We start from the raw sequence: 27,931 nt of genomic DNA, 5'->3' as shown, positions 1-27,931 counted from the left end.
CTGTGGTATTTGATTCAAGTTGTTTGCAGAAAAAAAACTCTTTTATCACCTCTTCATTATAATCAAATTGCACGAAAACAAGTAGCTGCGCCATGTTTGTAAAATTAATGCTTTCGTCAACTTGAAGTGCAAAATAAGTTTATTCTTGGAGTTTTAAAGCCAGTCGTTCTTCAATATTATTAGATATATCGTCATTTCGTCTTTTTACTGTGTTATTTGATAGTGGTATTTTTTTAATTTCTTTGGCTGCCTTTTCTCCTGACACGGCTTGAACCATATCCACAGCGGCCGGCAGTAAAAACGTCTCACCTATTGTGTGAGGCTTTCCAACTTTTGCAATTGTCAAACTACCAAGATATGACACTTTTATCAAGTTAGTGTCAGTATTGACAAACTTCGTCAAACATTGGGTTTCTATCTTTAAAAAATTAGATTTTCTTTTAAAAAATTCAATGGGCTTACCAATCAAATCAGGGTGCCTATTATTTTGGTGTCGCATCAGTAAAGAAAGCTTCATGGATTTTTTCGAAAGTGTTTGAAAACATACAACACATTGAGGAGTAGGAATGTCACTGGTTTCAGTCCCTGGCTTCACTATAAAACCGTACTGTAAGTAGCTTTCATTGTATTTACAATTGGCCGGTAATTTAGGTTTTTTAGCACAATCCTTTGAAGTAGAAGAGTCAGAAATCGTTTCATAGTTCAGTTTTCTTATACGAAATCAGAAATAATAATTACCCCACCCACAATGAACCTGTAATTTTAAGTGAAAGTAAAAGACCCACAGGTAAAAAATGAAACACCCTTTGTTCACCAATCTAGTGAATCTGGGGATTCCTAGGTAAAATTCCTAAAGTGTTTTATTGTTTCATTACCTAGGAATTATAAATTCCAATGTAATAGAAAAACAAAGATGTTAGGTTGTTCACTGGGTTATGGATAATTCGTTTTTCTAGCAACCCGTGAGCTGAGTCATGTTTGCTATTAACAGCATGTTGCTCACATCACTCATGCGTACCACCTGAAACGTTCCCGCATGTCAGTGGTGGTACCAGTGATACACGTGGTAAGTGGAAAGAGTGTAGGTATGTGAAATAAAAGTATAATTGTAAAATCAGAAGAAACTTTCTATAAGTGAATTTAGATTTTGCAAAGCTTAGTACTTCCAGAGATGAGTGAAGATGATTATACAATTGTATAATAAAGAAGATTCAGTGAAAGACGCAATTGAAACCTCTGGCATAGAATGAATCCATGCTTTCACTCACCAGAACTGCGATATTTTTCTTGATGCACCGTCAACCAAATATGTTGGTGACATCAAGAAACTAAATATACTAATTCCTAATTCTTCTATTTACCTATATACTGCTTTGCTAATCAAGGAAGTTGCATCTACATTTAGTGAAAATCCAAGTGAAAAATTCACCGAGAAGAGTATTGCATTCCTGGTGATTGGGAAAAATTCCTGTTTTGGATTTATTATTCTATGCCAGAGGTTCCAGTTTTACCTTTTATATGTTACTTTTTAGAGAAAAAAAATGTATAGAAACCATGGTTGAAATCATGAAAATGTAGATATTACCTTCTTGATTAGCAGGCAATTATAGTTAAGGGAATAAACTTTCACTATTACTCATACATCAAGGGCTTCTGGCGGGAAATTTCTTGTGAAATTTTGATTACATCTGATACTATAAATTCCTTTGACAGTAAATATTATTTTTTTCTTAAAAAAATCTGAAGACTCAAATACTTGCATACTACATTTTGAAAGGGAATACATACATGAAATAAAATCTTATTATTTGTTCCTTGTTAATATATAATTCATACTTGTTACTCGAGTGTGCACCTTTATGAAAAGTACATACAAAAATGTATATCAAGGAACTCAAATGATGAAAGTGAAGGTAGGTTTGAAACAAAGGTGTTTTACTATAAGCTACAGCTTATTTTACTATAAGCTACAACTTATAGTGAAAATTAATTTCACTTAGGAACATGATAACAACTACAATCCATTTATAAACATGTGAAAGATAAGTGGGTATTTTTCAAATCAGCAGACCACTGAATTTTTTTAACCTCAAAAAAAAACAATAAATAAAACTAACAGAAATGGTTTGAATTGCAACACAAAAATATAGAACCACGCTCATTGTTGTTTTGATAGAAATTATTTCTATCTCTCCTATGAATTTGAACAAAAAAACATATCGTTCTTCAAATATTTCGCCATAATGGTATGTTGGTACTTGATAGGCAGAAATTATTGTTTGTCCATCATGAATTCATAAAAATCAATTGTGCAGATTCTTATTTAAACCCAAACTCACCTCCTCATCAACAATATCATCGTCTGAATCGTTGATTTCGACTGGTTCCCCATCATTTAATTCGATATGGAAAACGCCTGAGCCTGCCATTTTGAAAGAATATACCTATATATGTTTACTTGTTGAACAGACAAAATTGCAATCTGGCAACGATTGAAAAGAAGCAAAATATGTATTTCTTCTTGTTTTTTTTCAATTATAGTGGCACAACACAATTTATAAGGTTATAAATTATATTGTATTGGATATTATATGTGACGTCAAAATACAAATTAAGAAACTCGGTCACAGGTCATCCAAAATTCCAAATATCTTTCTATTTTTACTAGACAAGACACAGAACACAAATTTACATTATACCTGTGACTAATGCGTCTCAATTTCTCAAACAAACCGAGAACATAAGGTATGACGTAAAGTTATGAGCATCTGTGGATATGAGATATATGTATTGTTGTTGGATTTGTCGTGATTGTGAGATCTGCATATGTTGTGTATTGCTTGTACTAACTTCATTATTACTCTGAGACTTTATTGGGAGCTCTTTCTACAAAGTGTTCCTGGTGAGTTTCGATGAATTGTAAGAACTGAATTAAAAAATGATAGAAATCTAAAAAAAAATAGAACAAAACAGAATGTAGGAAGGGAAGGAATTAGAAAGGGAAGTTCATAATCAACTTCAGAACCAGAACAAGCGTCATCAACCAGAAATTCATGACGCTCAGCGAACAGATCATAATACTGAGACGAAGAGAATACCCAACGCGATACGATAAACTGCGATAACGTCTATTGCAAAATATCGTCGTGTATATTTTTGAATACTGCGACGGTACGATATCATAAAGTTGACCCCCAAAATATCTTTCTTCAAATATCGATCTATCTCTGGATTACACCACTGACCACATAACTTAAGTCTCTGTCTGTATATTCTACGGAAGCCCAGAAGAGCCACATGTTTCTGTTATTTGTTTCTTGTGAATTACGAATTTGAGTATCGAAATTTCGAATTTCATCTCAATATTCGTATCAAGAGTATTCATCGATTTCTAATGTAAATTTTATCGTGGGTTCTCTCGAGTTCAGATATTTCAAGAAAATGTTGATATCATCTGGGTTATGGTCCTACATGGCGAATACATCATCAACATATCTCCACCATATCTCAAATATGGTCGTTCCTTTTCATGCAGTTTCGCTCGGTATTTTGTCTTGGTATTTTCCAATCGCATTCGCGACTGGAACATTCCAATCCCGTCTCTGGTGTGATCTACTTTTTAGGTATGTTCGTTTAATACATATCTGAGCGAAAAAATAAACTTCCTTCGGTAAATCGATTGTCTCAGTTATATCTGCTTTGTGTGCAGATGTGCCAGGAAAAAATGTGATCGGTTAGCACCGATATGATTATTAGGATCAGACAGATTTTTCAATTCTCAATTGTCATATTTGCAAAAATGTTGAGTTTTAGGTAGTTTGATGAAATTTTTGGCTTTCATTTGCCATGATATACCATCTTCAAAGAAGAGTTCACGATACATTCCCATTGACATACCTAATAATGCCTTCTTCAATGCTAGTCATTTTGAACTAATTGTAAAAATGTTTGCATTTCACAATGAAAATTATAAATTGCAGTTCTGTTGTAGAAAATGAAACTTTACCGCTCTTATGTAAAAATCTTAGTCGGTTAAATGTATTTTACTCCGTCACGTGGTTTCAAATCTGAATCTGCACGGTCGATTCGATTTTTAAAACCAAACATAATTGACATGTGATTGACATTTCACATAATTTGAATTTTTGACATTTCTTGTGTCGAAGGTCAATGTCAATTAATAGTTTGAAATTTATATTTTGAGATCTGTTTTGTGTTTTTTTAGAAAAATGAATATTAAATCCTCGCTTAAAGCTCACATGGAATTCAGTGGAAAGGAAGGACCAATACGCTGTATATTTTTTTGTGAATTTCACCCAATAGCAGGACCTATTATATCTTGTCAGGTAAGTTTCCTGAAGAATACAAATAGAAATTAAAATATCGGTTTCCTTAGGTTCCAGAAAATTATATTTCCAAGGAGTTATTCGATAGCATAAGTGTGTATATCATTACAAAAGCAGAACTGCAGAAGAGTACTATAACTGTGTAAGAATGACTTAGATTGATAATACTTTAGATAGTTTGTAGTGGGATTTTAAGATTGGCATTGTGTCCAATGGGTACATCTTTACAAAAAGTATTTTTTTTATAGCTAACACAAACAAGGTTCTTGTCATATATAATTTAAATTTATGAAAATATTAAGCCACACAATGATGGATAATTTACACATATATGATTCATAAAACAATACAAATAAAATAATATGAAATACAATCAAGCAAGATTATGAAAGCAATAAATAATAGAAAGCAAAACAAGCAAAGTGATGAAACTAGAGACTTCCATATTCATAACCATTTGATTATCACTTCTATCGAGTAAAATGCATCAACAGTTTTTCAAACTATTCTGAAATTGCTTCAGAGTATTGGGGACGTTTTATAACCAGTGTGCTTATATTGCTTCAGACATATTTTATCAGCTCGTCTTGTACAATACAGATGCAAGTCTATGTTTTTCTCAAATGATGACATCGATCTCTTCTCTTCTTGGCTCATCTTCAAAAAGCATCTACCCAGTGATTGAGAACGTTTAGTATGGAGTTGGAATGGCATTCATAAAAGACTAATCAACGGAAAACATTCTGATATATCATCAAAATCTGACGTTACTAAAAGTTATTGGACATATCAATATTCTCAGTTATACTGAATGATCCAACATTATTTCAAAGGAAATATGCATAGAGATTTACAACAAATTCTCACCTTGAGTTACAAATTTTCAGAATAGTAATCAGATTCAAGTTTTATATTGGTAATTTTGATGGGGGTTTAACTTTTCTACCAAACCTAATGACTACATTAAATGTATTATTAGGTCTGGTTAGAATTTCGTCATCGAAGGTCTCAATCTGCCTACTTCCAAGCAATTACTGTGGGTTCACATTCCATAGGCTCTGGTATTTCAGTTATGTCTCTGGATGAGTGAAGGGATGGACCGGTAATGTGAATGAGGGTAGGGTTGATTGAGATTGGAATTGGGGCTTGCAGAAGCAAAGTGCGCAATATTGTGAGATGTGCGACGTTCTTTGTGAATCATTTAGTTTAGGAAGTTGGGATGTTTTCCAATCTCAGTAGCTTGTGGATTATCCGAGCCAATGGTTTTGGTGTTTTTAAAGCTTCGGGACACCAGTGACGACAACTTCCCCGACAACCCGAAAATTGGGTGATCTTGCAGGCCCTGACAGAACCATAATAATTTCAAGAATTATGGCAGAGGTTGACTATAATAAACATAACATTACCAACCACTATTTAAAAATTTTAAGATACTTACACTCTTCTCTTGTTTCATATATGATTTGATTTATTTGAAAAAATAAATATATTTGTGATGTTACTATCAAACATTGAGCAAGTACATGAATATTGTACAAGAAGAAAAAGTCATGAGCCTACCAAACCTAGAACAACTAAAAACAAACAATCCTCTCTGTATCTATCAGAAAACTTTTCAATGCTCTTCCTAAGCAATCGAATTTCTGAGTTTGAATGAATTCAAAAAGGAAGGAAAAAATGTTCTGATCGAGGAATGTTTCTACTACTTCGAGGAGTATTTTTCTTACTTCGGATATCCTATAGTCTTTTTTGTAATGAAGTTACTTAACATGTAATATTAATAATTACATATATATGTGTATATATATATAAAGTTGAGAATCTTAGCGGCTGGAGAAATGTACAGTAGAATGGAATAACGGGGTCTCTCAGTCAAAAATCAAAAACTCTGCTTTACTTATCCCAGAAAACTTCTCAATAAAATAATTTTCAATACTGGCAGTAATACAATTTCCAATGTAATCAGCAGAAATGTATGTAATAATAATAGTTCACCTATCAATTTTTCTTACAAATCTATACCTAATCTTGGAAATTTATCTTCAAATATCATAAAACTTTTTCATAATGAACAAAATATCAAAATATGCCAAAAAATATTAAAACTATAAAGAATTTGAATACCAAATTGAAAGATAAAACGGATACTACCAAAAAGTCAAATGTGATTTATAACATTCCTTGTAACAATTGTAATTTGGATTATATTGGAACAACATCTAGAATTCTTAAAGATAGAATAACATCACATAAAAGTGATATAAAGCTTAATAAGAAATCATGTGCATTAGCGCAACATTCTATAGAAACAGGACATAAACCAAATTATTCTAATATCACAGTTTTACATACAGAAAAAAATATTTCCAAACGCCTTTTTCTTGAAATGGTTGAAATTAATAAGTCTTCTAATTGTATGAATAAGAGAACTGACATTGATAATCTCAGCAGTATATACAGTAACTTGCTGGAACTATACCAAAACTCATATTGAAATTAATGAAAATTGTATCAATCAACTTTCCCTTTAGAGTCAAAGATTATCAAATCATCATGCCCATTGAAAATTGACATTTATGTGAAGGTATGATATTTGTCAAACCAAAAAACTCCATTAATGTTTAACTTTTTTCGTCGATTTATATGTTCAATTAATTGTTTTTTACTCATTTTTACTGTTAGTATGATTTGTAATTTTATTCATTGGCAAAAAAACCCACAACTCAATAAATTATAGGCCCTGAAGAAGCTTCCCACTAGAAGTGAAAGCTTGGCAAAGTAAAGCAGAGTTTTTGATTTTTCGACTGAGAGACCCCGTTATTCCCCCGTTATTCCATATATATATATATATATATATATATATATATATATATATATACCGCAAGATTAGTGTTGTGTCTACTAATTGTTTCATTTTTTGATTTTTATATCATACCCACTCGATAAAATCTCTCTTTATATATATATATATATATATATATATATATATATATATATATATATATATAGATGAATTATACATAACAGTATATATATTTGTGTTTGTACATATTTTATTACTTATGATGCACTGTTTGGAAACTTTGGTGTAGTAATGAATATTACTGGAGTTTTTTCCCGACACCAAATCTTATTTTTAACACTTCGACACGTGTTTCGATCACCAAGTGATCATCTTCAAAGAGGAAGTTTAAATTATCTTCTTCTTTGAAGATTATCACTTGGTGATCGAAACACATGTCGAGGTGTTGAAAATAAGGATTTGGTGTTGGGAAAAAACTCCAGTAATATTTATAATTTATTATATGTCAAATTGTGTTGAATATAATAATGAAAGTGTATACTGTGATATTTTACATTCAAACTTCTTCATTTTTGGTGTAACTACTTTGTGATTTATGGGTTTTCATCAAGTAACATCTGATTCCATCACATGCATGTATAAACACTTCTGTGTAATAACATGAATGAAGTACCTATCTATCTATAAGGATATGTATATGTTCAATCGAAATGTATACTAAGCCTATTACCTAATACTATACTAATAATTTTAAGGTGTCTATTTATGTCTACAATGTTGGGAATAACAGAATATCTAGAATTATTCTATGTTAACAAACAATATGACAGAACAATATGTGTTGACTGAAACTCTGTTAGTTTGGAAAAAAGAATTGGTGTCCGGGAAGGATGTAACTACCTGCATTACCCCCTCATAAATCCACTTTTGGTTAATGTAGTTGTTCTTATGTGATTAATATCTAAAAGAAAACTTGTGTTTTTATAAATATTTAATTTTTCATTTTGATATTCACTTTACTTCAATAAAAGTATCAAGAATATGCTTCGTCCATCTACCAGCGAATTTAAATTTTTTTGGTCACGTTGAGGTTGATGGGATTTTTGTTAGGTTAAGATGTAGTATACTCGGCACTTCGGTAACTGATTGTGGGGATGCACTTTTATTACTTAGCCCAAAGCTTTAGTTGTTTCACCCTATATCTCAAGAACTTGTTATGAACTTGTAGAATTTATTTTGGGCAACTTGACATTGAAAAGAAACATATTATATTGATGTTAGTGAACCCGAAATTGAGTCTGAAGAACGATAGCTGTTGTTTTGTGACTGCGCAACATATATTTCTAAAATAATTTCAGTTCTAATAACATGCAATAAACCCATTCCATTTCTCTATTGAATACTCTCAGTAGCCTTTCGTGACAAGTCATACGACTCATGACATAGTGGTCTGTGGTTCTAATTGTGATAGCAGTTATTCATTGGATCACATTTTCAGTCTCCTCACTCTCATATAAAAATGCAGATCATGGTCATTCTCATGTAAAGAATTAGTAAAGGGGCCCTTTGTGCTACGAACCAACGTTAGAGGAAATATCTACTATAGTTGTGTTCTTAGAAGAAGTGTAACATATAGGTTTTTTTACAGAACTTTGCAAGACCACAAAATTCTGGGTTTTCCGGTCCGCATTGATGACAAGAAGTATGCGAGAAATGCCTTTTACTTCAATTTATGCTTTGTATGTGACAGCTATGCAAGAACCGTTCAGTACGAGTCAGTGGTAACTAAACTCTCTGATTACCTAATGGCCATGGAGATTGAGAGCAGTTTTCTATCTGGAGGGAATGCAAGCTCAAAGCTCGCTCCTATTTTAACACAGGTTATGGAAGAACTCAATGCCAGAGGTAGGGATGATAGGATATATATACAGTTTCTTTTCAGTCTATCTCTCTATATTGGACATTTTTTGGATTATTAGGAAAATAACTATATTACACTTATATTCAATTTATGCAATAGGGAAAATGTTACAAATTGTAGAGGAATTTGCATTCAGTCTGTGTTATCTAAGTTGATGGATAAACTGGTAACTTGTCAGTTGACCTGGGCCTGCAAGAATATAATAATTCTGTTCAGAACGATCTACTATGACAATACTTATAACATATTAACAACATTTGTTACATGCCTTGGAGAATGGTAATCAAATAGGTTCTATATATACTGATTTCTCTAAGGCATTTGATAGGGTTAAACATTTGATGTTTTTGGAAAAACTGAAAGCTCTAGTTTTTGGCACTGGTTTACTAAATTGGATAAGAAGATTCTTAACATAACGTTTTCAGTGTGTTAGAATTAATAATTACATTTCTGAAACAATTCTTGTAGCTTCCGGAGTGCCACAAGGATCACACTGTGGACCATTATTGTTCAATCTATTTGTTAATGACATTGGAAATTGTTTACAGTATGCAAAGTTTCTACTATTTTCAGATGATTGAAATTATATTTATCAGTTAGTGATTGATGTTTTACACACTCAGATTCTTCAGAAAGAATTTGATATTATACATGATATGTCTTCAATAAACAACTTGTACCTGAACATAAAGAAATGTCATTTCGTCACTTTTTTCAAACACTCATGTGAAACAGCATTACAAGTTTCCATATCCAAATGGAAACTTGGTGTTGATGATAATAAATATATAGTGGTAGTCTTTCTAGACTTTAAAAGGGCATCTGAGACAATTGATGTTACTATCCTACTAAAAAACTCAAATATTATGGAATTTCTGGTTCAGTACTTGAATGGTTTGAAAGCTACCTCTCTGGTCGAACTCAACAGACTAATATTAATGGGACATATTCAAACCAAAAAGGTGTCAATGATGGTGTACCTCAAGGTGGTGTTTTGGGCCCGCTTCTATTTGTTCTTTACATTAATGACATCAACTTCATTAATGGATGTGAATTCATCAACCTATTTGCAGATGATATTTTGATTGCAGTGAGTGAACCTGAATTACAAATAAATATGTACGTACATATTTACATACGTACGTACGTACGTACATACGTATGTATGTACATATACATATACAGGGTGAGTCAGAATAAGACCGACAATCTCCGACTACAGATTCATCACCTCATTTTGTCTTAAAATGCATCCGCTCTGAGATACATGGTGTCAAAAGTACGAAAAAAATTAAGATTTTTTTTTCTAAAACTCCTGGAGAAACAAAATTCAAACTTGCTGCCTAATCAACGTGATAATTTGATGTTATAATTTTAAATTTTTGTAAACTAGAGGCGTAGTATGTGGTCATATTTTCTCTCATATTTTCTTTGGATAACTGAATTGACACATGAACGTTTGACATCAGTTAGGTTCATCGATACTCAACCTAAAAGTCATAACATTCCATTTGCCTAAAACTAAAGGTTTCCGAGATATTTGCTAAAAACTGAAGATATGTCCTGAGAAGAGACATAACATAGGAATAATTGTCAACCTCCTGAACATTTTTTAATGTTGGGAGTATTCATAACATAGTACAGGTAAGTCAGAATTAGACCGACAAACTCTGTTATTTTTATTCGTTATATTATTAACAAACTTTCTTTGGATAATCAGTTCTTTGATAAAATGAGCGTCTGTCATAAGTTAGGCTCATCGATAGTCCACCTAAAAGTCATAACATTCTATGTGTCTAAAAGTGAAAGTTTCTGGGATAATTAGGAAAAACTGAAGATATGTCCTGAGTAGCAACATAATTTCCTATGTGTAATAATCACATAATGCTAATTTCTTACAACATATCGGAATATTTATCAACTCTCAGAACATTTTTCAATGCAGGCAGAATCGAAAACATAACTTGGGTGAGTCAGAATGAGGACGACAATTCCATTTTTTCATTCATTATATAATTTGATCGAATCGATGGCGTGGATTCACTGATATGTTACCATACTTTCTTGCATATGTTTGTTTTGACATATCAATTGAAAAACAAGGTCAACTTTAAATTAATAATATTTCACTCAAATAAGAGTTTAGATCTGAACTAATTTTTGCGGAAAACCGAAGATAAGTAGTCTTGATTTGTTGAATTTTATGCTGGAGTATAATTTTTAGAGCCTTTTCTAATTGGGTTATCGAGGAAAATTAATCTATTTAGCATATGATTTTGAAAAAGAACAACAATAAAAAATGTGTGTATTTTTTATGCATTGATCAATGGCAAACAAACTAAGTCTGGAAGGTTCAACTTTGCAATTAGTTATCACGAATCAAAAGATAAAAAATTAAGAACAGTAGTCATTTGACATAGTAAGCATCCTTAGAAGCTAAAAGCTGAAGCTAATGGAAGAATTGTAAAGATGGTTCGGATGAGTCTGAATTAGACCATCATCGTTCCCGGTAGAAACAAACTGATATATCGATACTTACATTAGATATGATTGATAGTAACCCAAGCAAGTTTGTATTGTTGTCAAATCATCTGTCATCATTTCAGTCAGTGAAGATCGTGTCAAAATGGATTATTCATTTGAAGAATATACATATGCATTTCGTTTATAGTGAAATTGGGGGAAATGCCAGAGCCGCTGCTGAATTATATCAAAATAAATATCCAAACAGACGTCATCCACATTTCATTGCTGTGCATCGACTATTGAAGGAAACTGGGTCCTTTATATTCAGTAAACACCATTGCAGTACGAATAGAACAAGAGATAATGTTACTGGAGAACAAATTCTTGAACAATTAGCAGCATATCCTTCTACGAGCACTTGGGTCGTTTCGTATAGTTTACAAGTGTCACAATCAATAGTTAGTTGGGTAGCACGTGAACAACTATTCTAAGCATTTCGCCTGCAGAAGGTGATGGTCCTAGATGCTGGTGATTATGGCCCTCGTGTATTATTTTGTGAATGGTTTTTGAGGAAGTACGAAGAAGCACAACTTTCCCAGATATGTTTCATTCACGGATGAGGCAAGTTTCACAAGAGAAGGGTATTTCAATAGTAGTTCATTTATGGGATGAACAAAATCCGCATGGAATGTTTCGAAAAGGCTACTAACAGAAGTTTTCAGTCAATATTTGGGTAGGAATTATCGAAAATTATATCGTTGAACCATATCTTCTTTCTCCCCGTTTAAATGGACAGAACTACTCAGTTTTTTTGAACTTGTTTTACCTGAGCTACTTGAAGAAGTACCTCTATTGGCTCGACAAAGGATGTGGTTTCAATATGACGGAGCACCAGCCCATTTTCAACGAATTGTTCGTCAATTTATCGATGAAACATTCCATGATCGGTGGATAAGGAGACGTGGTCTCATACACTGGTCTGTACGTTGTCCGGATTTAACGTCAGTAGACTTTTTCTGTGGGGATACCTTAAATCCCTGCTGTATTCGATACCTGTAGAATCTGTTTATGATATAACAGCAAGAATTTTAGCAGCATGTACGTTAATACATGATACACCAGGAATATTCCAAAGCGTGCGACAGTCAATGCTACGGAGATTATAGTTGCGTATCGAACAAAATGGTGGTCCATTTGAACATTTACTTTAAGCCTCTTTTGTTGCTATGTAGTGAACCCTATAAACCGTTTCTATCATTTGAGTAGATATTAATACATAATAATTGTTTTTCTTCATCAAAAACATGATGATTGGAAAATATACGTCCGTATAGGACGAAACTGAAGTAACGAGAGTTACAAATAAAAGTGGTAAAAACCATAGAAATTTTCATTTCTCTTTTCATTATAATTTCCTACCACGTAGTAACGGCTACATCTATCAATTTATGGAAAATATTTTCTAGATAATTCAATATGAAATGATTTTGATAATGATACTCCAACATAAAATTTAACAAATTAAAGGTACTTATTTTCAGTTTTTCGCAAATTTTATTTTAGGCTTTAACTCTCATCTAATAGGAGTATTGAAATTTGAGGCTGGGTTTGTCAGTTGATGTTTCAAAATAATCATTATGCAAAAATGTACGGTCACATATCGGTGAATTTACGAAATTGATTAGTTTAAATAATATGACGAATAAAAAAACGGAGGTTTTCAGTCTCATGTAGACTTACCTGTACTATTTTATGAATACTCCCAATATTAAAAAATATTCAGGAGGTTGATAATTATTCCTATATGTTGAAAGAAAGTTGCATCATGCGATTATTGCACACAGAATGTTATGTCTCTTCTCAGAACATTCTGTATTTCGCAAATATCTCAGAAACCTTCACTTTAAGACAAATGTAATATTATGATTTTTACGTTGAGTATCGATGAGCCTAACTGAGGGATGCATTTTAGGACATACTTTGATAGAAACTTTTCATCTCAAAATGAGGTGAGGAATCTGTAGTCGGAGTTTGCCGGTCTTATACTGACTCACCCTGTATGTACATACTCCATACATATTTACGTACATACTTACATACGGACATTGTACTCACATATTTATGTACGTACCTAAGTATGTACGTACTTACATACAAAAAATGCACTAAATGAGCAACCTTTCATATGCATAAGCGACCTTTCATGGGAAGTGTTCCACAGAGAGTCAACTTGATTCCACCGAGTGTTTCAATAATTCTGCAGATGAAACCGCCCATCTGAGGCAAGTTTATATGCAATCAGATGGTGTGTTTCTAATTATCTATGCTATCATGTCACTACTTTTCATAAAAAAAATCTGACTATTACCAATTTTTTATTTCTTTGATCCATATCTGTGGCTTATAAAAAATATAATTCGTTAGGATTTCAGGGATCTTAAGATTACAATAACCAAAGAAAAGAAAAAAAAATCTAAATGTACTCCTTTACATTTCCAACACAAAAATTATTGCTCCCTTCATGAAAGGACAAGCTGCACAATCACATTGTTTACAGCTGCTGGACTGAGTCATGGCCGGTGGGAGAAATCGTACATACATACTTATTATATTGAGGGAGGGGCTTCTCACCAGTCATGACTCAGTCCGGCAGCTGTATGTACGATTTCTCCCACCGGCCATGACTCAGTCCGGTAGCTGTAAGAGACGTTACAGAAAATAGTTTACTCAGTGTACTAGATCAAAATTATTTTTGATATATTTTTTCTGATCAAGGTATATAGATATACATTTATGTATGTAAAAAATTAATTATATTTGAATTTGTGTGAAATGTGTCCAAAAAAAAATTATTTTCAATTATATTGCCTTGCATTGTCATGTTTTCGAACAATACAGTATATCTATTTAATTCTGCCAAGGGAGAGAATTTTGATTTTGTTTTGCAATATTTAAGGGGAATGTGCCCTAACACAAGGACCTACAGCCACACACTTGAAAGTTTGTCGGATTAGATTAGACCCGTCCCCTGTCATGGATCATCAAGTTCCTGTCTTCATAAAAGATTTACCAGAGCAGCAGTGGGACCTCACCACACAGCAAGTAACTCCCTACATAGATGGTTTCAATCATGTTGTTCGAATAGCTGTCCTTTCTGATGTCGAAAATAATTTGGTGAAAGCATGTGTCCAAAATTTGGTTTACTATGAAGTAGTGGCTTTAGTTCCGTTATTTCAGTACGGAAATGTCTATTGCGCTACTCCAAAATTGAAAGTTCTGGCCCAAGACCCGGAACTGCAGGTAAGAATGTCAATGCAATTATGAAATTAATTTTGTTACATCTATGGGTTTTTTTTATCACAGTCTTGAATATAGAAACCCAAAATATAACTTATTGAATTACTTTGAAATGAATTTCTGGAGAGAGAGGCTAGAGAGACTGCATATAGACTTGTGCACATTGCCAATTGCACAAATCAATTAAATGCAGAGGGCAACAGATTGTTGGTTGGCACTGGAAGTCACAGCATTCTGGAAATGACCTCTGATTTCATGCCGCCAACTGTCAACTGTTCCTGGATCCTCCAGGAAAAGGAAATATTAAGAGCAGATAGTTGTTGGTTCACAGATGGATCAAAAACGCCTTCTGGTTCTGGTACAGGTGATTTCAGTCTCAGACCCAGTATAGAGATATCAACCTGCCTAAGAACCTATGGGACAAGCGGAAATTTATGCTATCAAATTGTGTGTGGAGAGATTGGAAGAATCCAACCTCATACACAAGTCAATAAAAATATTCTCGGACAGTCAAGCGGCGTTGGAAGCTCTTGGCTCCCACCGAGCAACGTCTAAATTGGTAGCAAATTGCCAAAAACGACTCTCCTCGATAGGAAGACTTACCATATTGTCTCTGGTCTGGATTCCTGGCCATACTGGCCTGGAAGGCAATGAGGCTGCCGACTGCCTTGCAAAGGAGGGTGCTGCAAGCAGCATCGTTGGACCAGAACCTGTCATTGGCATCACCTTAGGCTTTGCCAAACAAAGATTGAACACCTGGATGGCCAGAAGATTTATGGACTTCTGGCAGAATCTCCTGGAATTGGCTCACTCCAAGGTGTTTATTCACCCTTGGAAGCTTGATCCCAAACAGTAGGGATGAACTACAATGTCTAACAGGCTTTCTTACAGGTCACTGTCATTTCAATCATCATATGCAGACACTTGGACTGTGTGTGTTAAGGAGCTGGGTTTATTTGGACGAGTGTGAATAGGCGTGAGCCACAATAAACCCTTGCGGGTTGCGGTGAAGGGTCGAATATACCCACTCACTTTGGACCTAACCTAACCTAGCCTAACTTTGAAATGAATTTTACTAATATACATTGAAATTAAGCAATGGCAAAGAATGGTAATTTGAGGCCCCAGTTAATTGAGCAGATCATTCTTCCAACCCTCAGCCAGGCTGCACTAAGAGCCCGGATGTTCTTATGAGCAACATGGAGACTGCGAAATGTTTTACAATGTTGTAATACATCTGTCCTGTCGGTTATTTAAGTTATTTAAAATTTTTGTGAAGAATACTGCCTGACAGGGCCGTAGCGAAAAGAAAAACCGGGGGGGGGAATCCAAATTTTCCCAACTCCACCAGCAAAATTTCCCAAATTTCGAAGAAATGAAAGTCGAGGGATTAGTTACTACTATAATATATTAATTTTCTTTATTAGCTATCCAAAGATTGGCTGAATGCTTATGCCCGTTAGATATGCACAAACAAAAATAAATAAATTTTGGTGATTATAAAAATAATAACGGGAATTATTCTACTTTGAACCAAGGTCCTGGTCTTCCACCATATCCACCATGTATAGGAATATTCAATACAAATGAAAGGAAACAACACTTAAATAATATTGTGCTTGTTGTTTTCTACTATTATTTTTTCTATCTTCACGGCCCGAAATTTCCCAACTGTTCCAAGTCGGAAAAGTTGGGAATTTTGTAAAATTGTCACTTCAAAATTTGTGGACTGTTCAGGACTGTTTTCTTACTTGAGAGAAATTAAACTTTTTTGAAGATTTCAAACAACTCAGTATTCTCTTTAAGTTATGCATGTTGGGAAATCCCAACCTTCTCCTGGTTCTTTCCCTTTTCTTATTACCTCTTCTTTTCTTTTCTCTCATTTTTATTTTTTTATTTTTTATTCATTTTTTCAATATTATCTTTTTCTATTTTCATGGTCCAAAATTTACCAACTTTTCCCAACTTTTTCCCAAGTTGAAAAAGGAGGGGGGAGGCTCCCCCATGGCGACGGCCCTGCTGCCTGTAGATATAATTTGTCATCAAGTGTTACAATTTTTATTATTCAGAATTCCTAATCGAACTACATGAAATTGTGATTTTGTTGATGTTTCATCACACATCAAATTTCAGATATTATTGTCCAATCTCTCGTATACTGAGATTTCGGTGATGATTTCAATGATGTAAAATATGTCTCTATTACAGGTGTCTCGATGAGACCATTTAGAAACCCTCCCAAAAAACTTTTATAAATAACAAATATCTTTCTGTCGAAATTAACTTGCTTGAAGTCTTGGTAACATGACGCTCCATTTGTATATTTATTTACTCTATGTTTTATCTGGGATGTTTACATTTTCTGCATTGAAGTTACAGGACATAGCACTTTTTGGGTTATTTTACAAGATGAAGCACTAATTTTTTTCATAACATTATGACTTCACTAACAGTATGATTTTTTTTACGTAGTGAAATCATGACAAGAGCAGATTTGTCCATCATGACAAGAGCAGATTCGTCTTTTTCGGTGACACAAAGTAATGTTATGAAAGAAATGAGTGTTTCTTGTTGTCGTCCCGAAATTAAGTACAGCATGAGGACGATATTCCCTTCATATATTATCGGTCCTAAAGCAAAACCTCGAATGTGCAGATTCCACATTGTAAAAAAGCAAGGTCTGAAGTTTCTAATGGCTTTCAGAAATCAGGTTGCATACTTACCTAATCAAACCCACGACCATCTTCGCTCATTATTGATGTTGTTTCATGACATAATGAGTGAATTCGAATAAATGTGTATAATTACCCATTCAGTTCACATTTGCTGTGTTGCATTTGTACTCTTTGACAAAATTGGATAATATAACGGATATTAATCGTTAACAACATCTTTGTAATAAAATTGTTTATTTTAGAAAATACTGCTAACAATTTATATTAATACTGAAAAAATTAATGTTGAACAATTTTTGCCTATTTTCATCATTATAATTTCATCATCTTCTGGTTCGGGTAATTTGTCCTATTCATTCGAACATGATTTGCTGATTGGATGAAAGAGCAATATCTGCCTTGATTTATCATGTGCAGATGTGGAATTCTGCCATTTGTTAGGTTAGTATCTCTTGTACTGAGTAAACTCTCAATAAAATCATTTATTATTATTATTTTAAATGATTGTAAAAACTATGGTATTCCTTAGGATAATTTTAACACATGATTTGTAAGTCTTTAAGCTTTGCTGGGTCTATGTGTATTGGCTTACTGTAGGCTTTGGGTATCACAGGTATATGTGGTCTTCCTTTAGTTTTGAGAGTAGCCCCGGTGAATTCCTGGTCAAATTATTTTTTTAAAAACACTGAAAATAGGTTAGTTTTTCTGTATTCAAGGCAAGAAACTCGTTTCCACGGTATTATTTTTAGCTTGGAATAGAATAATTGAAAAATGAGAAACTTTCAAGTCATTTTCTTCACCACAAACGGAAATGGGTTGTTTCTAGCCATCCTGATGATCTGAGCTCATTTTTCTGGCGAGTAAACCAGCACATGTTTTGATTTTTTATCTATTTTAGAGTGTATATTATCGCACTCCCAGGCTCAAAATATTTGTACCGTTTTTTTCTAAAGTAGGATGGGTTTGTATTAAATACAAGCACATAACTGCAAATATACTGTTTTCATTTTGTCCGCCGCAGGAGTCTGATATGATGTATACTGTTTTTTTTATTTGGCATGTTGCCATTTCAATGGCTCCCCTTCTTTCTTTAATCTAGTCCCACAGGAAGCATGTTCCTTCTTGACTGTTCAAATCATAAACAGTAAGTGTAGACTGTCAACTTGTGGAAGTAGAAAATTTGTCCAGTTGATGTTTTGGGAGTATTTAGGACACCTTCAAGATCGAAATCGATAGAAAGGACATATTCGTCCTCTTTGGCAAATTATTTGCCATGGTTATGTGACACATTCGTGATTTGGAATAGTAACATTTGAGTGGATTCTGCTACGGCAAAAATCACAAATGTGGCACATTCGTGATTTGGTATTGTTTACTAGATTAAAAAGTGAAAGCACCTAAAGGCTGGCTTTCGACCATAATATGTCAGATGCCAATCTTGCTGAAGTGCCCATCAGTAGGTTGAGGACCGCTCCTGGGGTGGAAGGAAGGGATTCTATGTTCTCCACACAAAAACCGTGTAGGGAAGATTCTATCCCAAGGCACTCAACCCGGGAAGGGGCATGGGGGTTGGTATCTGTATCTGTAGAGTAGGGAAGGTGAGTGTAGACCCACAGCACTTAGGCCACATGTGACCCATTGTACATCCTTTCGAGGAATATCCTCCTAGGTCATCGTCCATTCTGTCTTTTCCAGAAAGGTGGACAGGTCACTAGGAGACATCCCCTTTATATCGGCAGGTGAAGGCCAAGACTCTCTCTTTGGCAACCTTGAGGTGTCTCACGGCGGCCTTCGTGAAGGGTTTGGAAGGTACAACTACATTACTGTCGTTGCGCGGCTTCGTCAACCTTCTTGGAGTTCCCTCCGTGGAGGTGCTCAAGTAAGGGCGTTTTCACGCAGGGGCAGCCGGTTCCTTGCCTTTACTCAAGACGGAGCTCTTGGCGCCCGCTACAGGAAGTGCTCTTACTGTTGGAGGTGGAGTGGGGGAGAAGGAGGGTGCACTTATAGTTGCTGCCACTTCTGCCTCTATCGCCCTCTTTCTCCTTTTGGCCTCGGCGCCGCAAATGCGCCAGGCCTTTGTATTATATCACGAGGTGATCTGCCATGTCCAGCCTCATTCCGAGCGGTAAATTGAGGTGGACATTTCTGTTCATCTCCAGCCATCGCCATAGATTGAAATGAGCATTTCTGTCCAGCCTCGGGATTGTTTTTTTTGTCTGTTTTTGTATTTGTTTCATTCATTTGTGTTCCCACGAGTAGCAGGGGAAGAGTTGGCCATTGGCTGATTACAATGCGGTTTCGCCCGGTTCCCCAAATGGATCGTTCATAACCGCATATCACCCTGCGCCTGCGGCCATTCAGCTGTCGGCACGATTCCTTACACCTTAGCTTGGGTAGGCTGGTCCACGGTGGCATGTTTCGCAAAGACTTTTGGGGAGTTTTGGTTCCCCCCACCCTACTTATTTCTGCCACTGACCAGGAGTCCGGCTACCCCGTCCGTAAGGCCACATTGGCTTCCCGGACAGAGCTTCCAGTCCCCTGACTGTTCCCCTATCGGCCACTTGGGGACGCGCCCCCGCGGGATGGGAGTTGGTATTGTAACATTTGGAAATAAATCACATTAGCGGTTTTTTTAGTTACAGAAATGACCTATAGAGATATATTTTTCACATTCGTGGTTTTTTCATAGGAAACTTGACACAAAACTAAATTTAACCATGCACACAAGTGAAACTACCTTTTTTTTACATTTGTGGTTTTGCCTTAGGACCGACGCCATCACATTATATAGTGTTCATATGAAAAAGGGTTTTTTCTTCCAGTTTGTATCTGAAAGAAACCTACGTGTAAGCACTTCATATCTTTAAGAAGAGTTTTTATTGTAGTTATTTTTTTCTTTTTACTTTGGAAGTTTCCCACATTTTTTGTTTTATGATGAAGAAGAAGAAAGCCAAAAATCTTTTTCCCAAAAAATATTTTTTGTCTTTATGTAGACATTGTTTGTAGTACTAATTATTGTAGTGTATGGCAAAATCATGTCTTGTCTGTTGTACAGGATAATTTTCATTATTCTGATTCAAAAGGGGGTTTACCTGTGTATGTTTTGAATAAATAACAAGTTGGCAAAATCACATTTTCGTGTCTATTATTTTTCAAATGGCGACCATTTTTTGACGGGCACTCAAAAAAAAAAATTTTGTTGAGGCTGTGAAGCATATCGTGTTAAGACAACCAAACAGGTTTATTTGAGCTGACTTAATTTTCAATTGTCTCACTCTTTCATTATCGAATTTTGTTTCAGAGGAGATGCTTGAACTTTGTGGCCAAATCAAGGCGCCAACTTCCCACAGTAAGAGATGTGTTTAGGTTGTATTCCTCTATGACAAGAGGAACTACGATAAGAGATCTGTGTATTCGATATAATACACAAAATTTGAGAATCAATGAACGAAAATTGGTTCAGTTTGGAGTGCTAGAGAAACTAATACGACGGGTTCACAAATATCCAGTGATACTAAGTGATCAGCCTGACTTGCAGAAAAGCCTTAGTGGATTGTTGAGTTTAGATGAACTTTGTTGTTCAATTGGAGTTACGTCGCAGCAGTTAGAAGATCAATTGGAAATTGATCACAATGTTGTGCTGTTGTACAAATAAATAATAAAGCCATTCTTGATGAAGAAAAGAGAAATGAAACTTTCTATGTTTTTTACCACTTTTATTTGTAACTAACGTTACTGCGGTTTCATCCTATACGGACATTTTCAAACTTATACAATACGTTGTAAAATACATATACATCGTATAATACATGTACATTGTATAAGTTTGAAAATATCCGTATAGGACGAAACTGCAGTAACGTTTTATTTGTAACTAACGTTACGGCAGTTGTATAATACATATTCATTGTATAATACATATACATTGTATAAGTTGGAAAATGCAGTAACGTTTCATTTGTAACTAACGTTACTGCAGTTTCGTCCTATACGGATATTTTCAAACTTATACAATACATTGTATAATACATATACAATGTATACGTTGTATAATACATATACAATGTATACGTTGTATACAGTGTGTATGCATTATACACTGTATTGTATAAGTTTGAAAATGTCCGTATACGTTGTATACAGTGTATATGTATTATACAATGTATTGTATAAGTTTGAAAATGTCCGTATAGGACGAAACTGCAGTAACGTCAGTTACAAATAAAAGTGGTAAAAACATAGAAAGTTTCATTTCTCTTTTCTTCATTATGATTTCCTACCATATAGTAACGGCTTCATCCATCAATTTAAAACCATTCTTATATGATATTGTTACATTTGTATATAAAATAATTATTAAACTATAAGTATTGAAGTTTAATTGATTTTCATTTATGACGAATATTTTCATTATACAAAAAATGGTAATTCTTATCCCTCAGCTTGCTCTGCAAAATATTTTAATTCATATGACACTCTCATTCATTCTTTTTCATATAATTATTGCAGACTCAAACTCGAGCACAGCTATCAATATAGAATTTCACGGTCTACTTTAATCTTTTACACAAATTTACTTGAAAGGGTCTTTGTTTCAGATGCTTTCCAAAATGTTCTTGAATATTTATAATACTTGACCTTGTAGTGCTAGAAATAGTATTTCGTTTCTCTTCCGATCATCCACTGGCTGTTGCTTCAATTTGTTGATGTTATGTGGCTCATGAATTCTGGCCGTTCAAAGCCAGAGGCTGCTGTGAAATGCTCAAAAGGGTCCGATTGGGTGTTTATATATTCGATTTCACCTCTTTTTAACTTAATCTCTTCCAAGACCTATCTGTTGAAATTTCAAAACTCGTTTGCAACTTCTACCGTGCTGCTGAATGTATTATAACGAAGCATTTTTTAAGTTTGAGTGATTGATAGCAAACCAAGACGACAGCCATCTTGGTTACCAACAGTTTGGAGTCTGGCTCCCTTATGACTGGCGTTTGTCAGAAGGACAAATGGGTCATGACTGAATGGTGGTGGCGGTATGAAAGTCCTCAGACAATCAGTGCCGCCTTTCACGGTGTACTACCTGGCTGGGGTGAGATGGATGAAAAATTGTTCATATGTTAACGGGGGACATGAGGGCCTCACTGGACAGTGTCGGAGCCTTTTATTCGTAAGGGGTCGTCTACAGTATAATCTATAGCTTCCCTAACTAACGGATTATCGTGAGTTTTCGCACAATCGAAAACTTGCCGATTCCTCGACTGAATGGACTGCTGAATGGAAGGCAGCTGTAAATCTCTACGGATGGCTTCGTTCCGCACGAACCACGGAGCATTCACAATCATCCGTATTGATTTATTTTATAGTCTCTCCAGGATGGAGATATTACTCTGAGCCGCTTGTCCCCAGACGCCTGAAGCATACATGATGACAGGCTTGAACATCGTATTATAGATGGTAATTTTGTTCTTCAAACTAATTTTGGATCTTATATTGATCGATTCTTGTTTTGAAAGATTAATTGTGCCGAGGTACTTTACCCGCGCTTGCCAATTGATCTCCCAGATACCCTCACTTTCCTAGCCGGAGAAGATATCGTTCTTCCCAAGGTTATCGCCCGAGTCTTTTTCGGGTTCACTCGGATCTTCCATTCGAGGTACCAGCGCTCGAGGTCGTCCAATGTATGTTTCATGTAGACGATCTCGAGTTCCTGACCCATGGAAGATGAGAGGAGAGGCGTATCATCGGCGTAGAGGGATAACTTCACACGCTCGGACCTCTGGAGGTCGCTGGTGTAGAGCGAGTATAACGTGAGAGAGAGCACAGTTCCCTGTGGCACTCCAGCGAGGATCTCCCTGTTGTCAGACAGGGGGCCCTCGACGCTAACCTGAAATGTTCTGTTTTTCAGGAAAGACACAATCCATCGGATCAGGGCCCGAGGCATGTCGAATGCTTCTAATTTGTGAAGAAGAGCTTCGACCAAACGAAGCCGAAAGATCCAGAATTATATTATTTTTTAATTTTACAGGTTTCTAACAAGCATCTACTTTTGAAGCTTTCAAGGACTCAATTTTCTGGCATTGCCAAGAACTTGAAGCCGCTATATAGAGTAGTTGCTCAACATTATAATGCAGAATTATAAAAAATTTGGAACAATGAATTAATAAATATTATATTTAAGCTTATTCAGTATCATTTGGCTCTTCTTAAATCTTCATTGAGTTCAAAACTTCAACTTTTGCCATTATTCCCACATAGTATAAGCAAGCACATGGACTTTAGGATTATGACAAAGTACGTTATGATACTTTGCGTTATAATGTTTTACGTTGTGATGGAGTACGTTATGACGGGTTACGGTTTCTACCGATTATGAATATGATCGATTAATATTATGATGCATTGTGTTTATGATGCGTTAGCATTATGACGGAGTACGTTATGAAAAAGTACGTTATGGTGAAGTATATTATAATGGATTAAGTTATGAAATTGTATTACGATTACGATTTCTATCTAGTACATTATGATGCATTAGGTGTTCCCGTTAGTTGTTTAAGGTGAATTAGCCAGTAGTCGGACAGTTTAGTCATCACTAAATTACAAAATTGACTGAAAAATACAGTTGAAGAGGAATTGTACTACGACTTCCTCTAGGCAATATATCAAGAATTTGTCTTCCAAGTATAATGAAGACACTAATTTATTTCATCATCATACTATTTTTCAGCAATTGAGGAACAAAAAAAGTACATTTTTGCTAGAAGTCGGACAGCGTATGCCAGTAGTCGACCAAGCAATAGCTAGTAGTCGGACAGTTTGTGATTGGTTGATTTTGTCCAGGCCCGCATTCAATTGAGTTTGTATGATATTGATGTGTATTCATTATGAGCAGGATATGTGATAATGCTTTATTAAATAGAACACAGCCATTTCATTTTTGGTTTACTTATAATCAAATGATTTCAACAGTGAGATGCTATGATTTGAAATAAATTATAGTCAAAAATTAATTTAATTCATATGAAAATATGTAGATCTGAATCAAAAAACATGATAATTTAAAGCCAATCATTCAGCGTTGGTTATAAACAAAAATATAAACTATTAAAAAAATCGAGAATTACTAAATGAAAATGGTTAAATAATGATATACAACAGTACAAAAATCACAGTTGAAATCTAACTTGGAGATATCACTATAGGGAAGCCAAGGGGCTTCCCTATAGTGATATCTCCAAGTTAACGGAACTTCATACACCCTACCGTACACAAATCACAGCCTACCTTTTTTTAGTTTTCACATTCGGTATCACTCTCCAGTTATTCTTGACAAATACCACATTTTTGTTTCAGTCTTTTATTTTCAGTCAGTACTTCACAAGGTACTTCAGCATTTTCAATTTCATTCTGTGTGTCTGTATCATTCATGCTTTTCTCTTTTTCTTTTTTGGAAGCTGTTTTTGACTTTGTATTTCTATTATTGGTCTTTTTCATACCTACTTTTTCCTTCTTTTTTGCCTTTTCTTTATCTTCATTTTCTATTTGTTTATTTTCGTAATACCTTCTCCAAGCATTGGAGGATATTGCTGAAGGTGTCTTCTCCCTTTTTCGTTTTTAAGAAGCGGTTGCTGATATGTTAGATGTTTTTTAAATGAGTCATAGGTATTTTCTTCAACACCTCGCCGGAATTCTCAGATGCTCTTTGTATTTCCTGTTTTTCTGAACTGGGTACATTACTGGATTGTATTATTTGATCAGAGTTCTTACTTTCCGTGTTTTCCTCACTCACAAATTTTTTAGTATTTTTTGATTTGAGATTATTTTCTTCCATATTTCGTATAACTTCATTAGAATAGGTACTCATCCGTTTTTGAAAATTCTTCACAAATTTCGTCACTTTCTAACCAGTCCGCATCTAAAACCAGTTTATTCATGACTTTTTTTATATTTTCTTCAAATTCTTCTTGCTCCGTATCTTCTCTATTCAAAACAGGGTTTTCCCCGAATTGTATTTTATCATCTTCATTTAAAATGGAATTTTCATTAGATTTTCGTTTTGGATCTGAATTCAGAAGTCAATTATCTAAAATCATTATTTTGGGTTTTTCTAGTTCTTTTTCATCGACAAGTACTATATCCATATTGTTTATTTCCCGTTCAGTAAATAATGAGACCTCATTATCTTGACTAATTGATGGCAAAAGCGATTGTATCATTGATGCAATCGAGTCTGTACATATTCCACGTTCAGAGAGCTTAGGCCTCAACTTGAAAATAACTTTTTTAGCGCTCTATAACTATATAACTCTAGCGCTCTATAACTACAAATTCTTAGTTGCAAAGAACTATTTACTATGACCTATTGTGGTCAGTTCAATTATAAGGTGTTATAGAATACCTTTTAAAATTAACATCATTTCCCACGCACAGGCTTGACATTCTGTGGGTTCCTATATTTATTTACCAAATGTCTTTATATTATACATTTGAACATTTTTTTAGTAAATAAATAAATATTATTATTATTATTATTATTACTCAAATATTTTACAGTTTACATTATTTGTACTGATTTGTTCATTATCAAAATCAGAGGTTATGTGACATAAAAATACTTATTTCAAGTCTGGACAAGCAGTCCTGAAAGGGGTCAAAAAACCACAGCATCTCGATTCAAGTAGCAAAAATAATGATTTTTCAATTAATTATTAGGTTGTTTCAAAAGTTTTGTCGGTTTTTACGAGTCTAATTTGAACTGTAATAAGCCGAAATGGGTCATTACGGTGAAATCTGGGAAAAAATTAAGATCAATGTATAGAGTACATACCACAATCTTCTCTAGAATAAATATTCATTGAGATATGGAGCTAGAAAAACACATGACGTTAAAACACCTTCACAATAGAGAAGGAAGTCAACAACGAATTACCATGCTTGGACATATTGGTCAAGAGGACCGACATTAAGTAGAAAACATCTATAAACTGAAAACCCACTTACACAGGGTAGTATCTGAATCACAAATCCAACCTCTTCAATCTACCAAAAGAGGAATCATCAAAACTAGTGGATCATGTTTGCGGGCTCTGTAATACGAAGGAAGATGTCGAGAAGGAACTATATAGGCATCAACTTCAACGGAATGGTTACTCCAAAGTGATGGTGGAACAGACTGTATAGAAGACAGCAAGATACTCGCAAGGAAAAGAAGCCGTTACACCAGTGCTTGTCCTTCCCTACATTGGAGGATTGTCGGAAAGGATAAGAAGAATTGAGTCCAAGTACAACATCAGATTCTGCTTCAGATCTGGAAACACCATCCGTAGCAGCCTCGCGAAAACCAGGCCACCAAACGTGGACTGCGATTGCGGATACCCTGTGAGTGCGGCAAATCCTATATCGGTGAAACTAAAAGGCCATTGAAAGTCCGCATTGCCGAGCACAAGAGAAACATACAGCGAGGACAAACCAGCAAATCGGGAATAGCAGATATTATTTGGACACATCAACATAACACCAAGTGGTCCCAATCAGATATCATACACAGGAAGAAACACTGGTTTAAAAGGAAGTTCAAGGAAGCTGCATATATGTTGTCCAACGACACATTCAGCCACATTCCAGGGAAAAAGGAATGGGTGAAACAGGGTTGAATGACCTAAAAATAGTCATCTCTCGGAGGAATAGTCCAGTCATTACCCGAAGACTATTGTGAATACTAACAATCAGAACGTCGTGAAGTTTGTTTTTCTACTTCGTTGTCATTTTGGTCTCGTATAATTGAGTGTTGAACTTTCTTAGGTAAGTCGTTAAATCTCTGATTTTCCATTATATATTTGACGTTCTCATTTTCATATGTTATGCATATTTTTGTAATTACTCATGTAATAATTAAAAAAAGTATATATAGTCAATTCCAGTATGATGTGTATACATTAGCCTGTTTTCATTTTTATTAACTTTTTTATATTTATATGCTTCACAGACTTTTGTTTGAAGGTGATTGACAATGTTTCGTGATGAATTTCACTAGTTCGGACTTCCATTGTCTACTATATAAAATGATTTGAAATCCCTGAAACAAGTAAAAAAGAATAATTAAAAAAGAATAGTTGAAAATAACAATTATATTAAGCAACAATAAACCTGAAATGAAATGATAGTGAAGTAACCTACAAGTAAAAATATAATAATTGAATAAATAAAAAAATAAAAATTAAAGGAATGCAAAAAAGAAAATAATAAAAATTAAAAAGTGTAGAGATTCCAAGTCACGTTAGTTCACGACGTTTCGATTGTTGGTATCTACAATCGTCTTCGGGTGATGACTAATTAATTATTCTTTTTTACTTGTTTCAGGGATTTCAAATCATTTTATATAGTAGACAATGGAAGTCCGAACTAGTGAAATTCTTCACAGACTTTG

General features: G+C 34.5%; 2 protein-coding genes across 2 annotated transcripts in view; one reads left to right on the top strand and one right to left on the bottom strand.

Annotated features, from left to right (window-relative positions):
- LOC111513435 (ribosomal protein S6 kinase beta-2) overlaps positions 1-2,639 on the bottom strand; it is a 40,127-nt gene extending 37,488 nt beyond the window's left edge. The window contains exon 1 of the mRNA XM_074175159.1: positions 2,340-2,639. Within this exon, the coding sequence (XP_074031260.1) occupies positions 2,340-2,429 (90 nt within the window). The 5' untranslated portion in view covers positions 2,430-2,639. The remainder of the gene's footprint in view (positions 1-2,339) is intronic.
- On the top strand, positions 427-21,889 carry Nprl2 (Nitrogen permease regulator-like 2). The gene is made up of 6 exons (XM_074175160.1): positions 427-609; positions 4,226-4,346; positions 4,397-4,488; positions 8,798-9,054; positions 14,493-14,836; positions 20,810-21,889. Exons 2-6 carry the CDS (start codon positions 4,230-4,232, stop codon positions 21,161-21,163), a joined length of 1,164 nt encoding a protein of 387 aa, XP_074031261.1. The 5' UTR covers positions 427-609; positions 4,226-4,229; the 3' UTR covers positions 21,164-21,889.
- Positions 21,890-27,931: the final 6,042 nt, after the last annotated feature.

The sequence above is a fragment of the Leptinotarsa decemlineata genome, unplaced genomic scaffold (genome assembly GCF_025532065.1).
Source record: "Leptinotarsa decemlineata unplaced genomic scaffold, Ldec_3_MD MMD2_tig00000882_RagTag_RagTag, whole genome shotgun sequence".
Lineage (NCBI taxonomy): Eukaryota > Metazoa > Arthropoda > Insecta > Coleoptera > Chrysomelidae > Leptinotarsa > Leptinotarsa decemlineata.
The sequence above is the reverse complement of the archived record's forward strand: the minus strand, read 5'-3'. Positions and strand labels throughout refer to the sequence as shown.

Excerpts from the sequence above, each read along its gene's own strand:
- Nprl2 (XM_074175160.1), top strand. The coding sequence starts at position 4,230 with ATGAATATTAAATCCTCGCTTAAAGCTCACATGGAATTCAGTGGAAAG. Across the intron at positions 4,347-4,396 it reads GACCTATTATATCTTGTCAG|GTTCCAGAAAATTATATTTC; the intron begins GTAAGTTTCCTG and ends CGGTTTCCTTAG. Across the intron at positions 4,489-8,797 it reads CAGAAGAGTACTATAACTGT|AACTTTGCAAGACCACAAAA; the intron begins GTAAGAATGACT and ends GTTTTTTTACAG.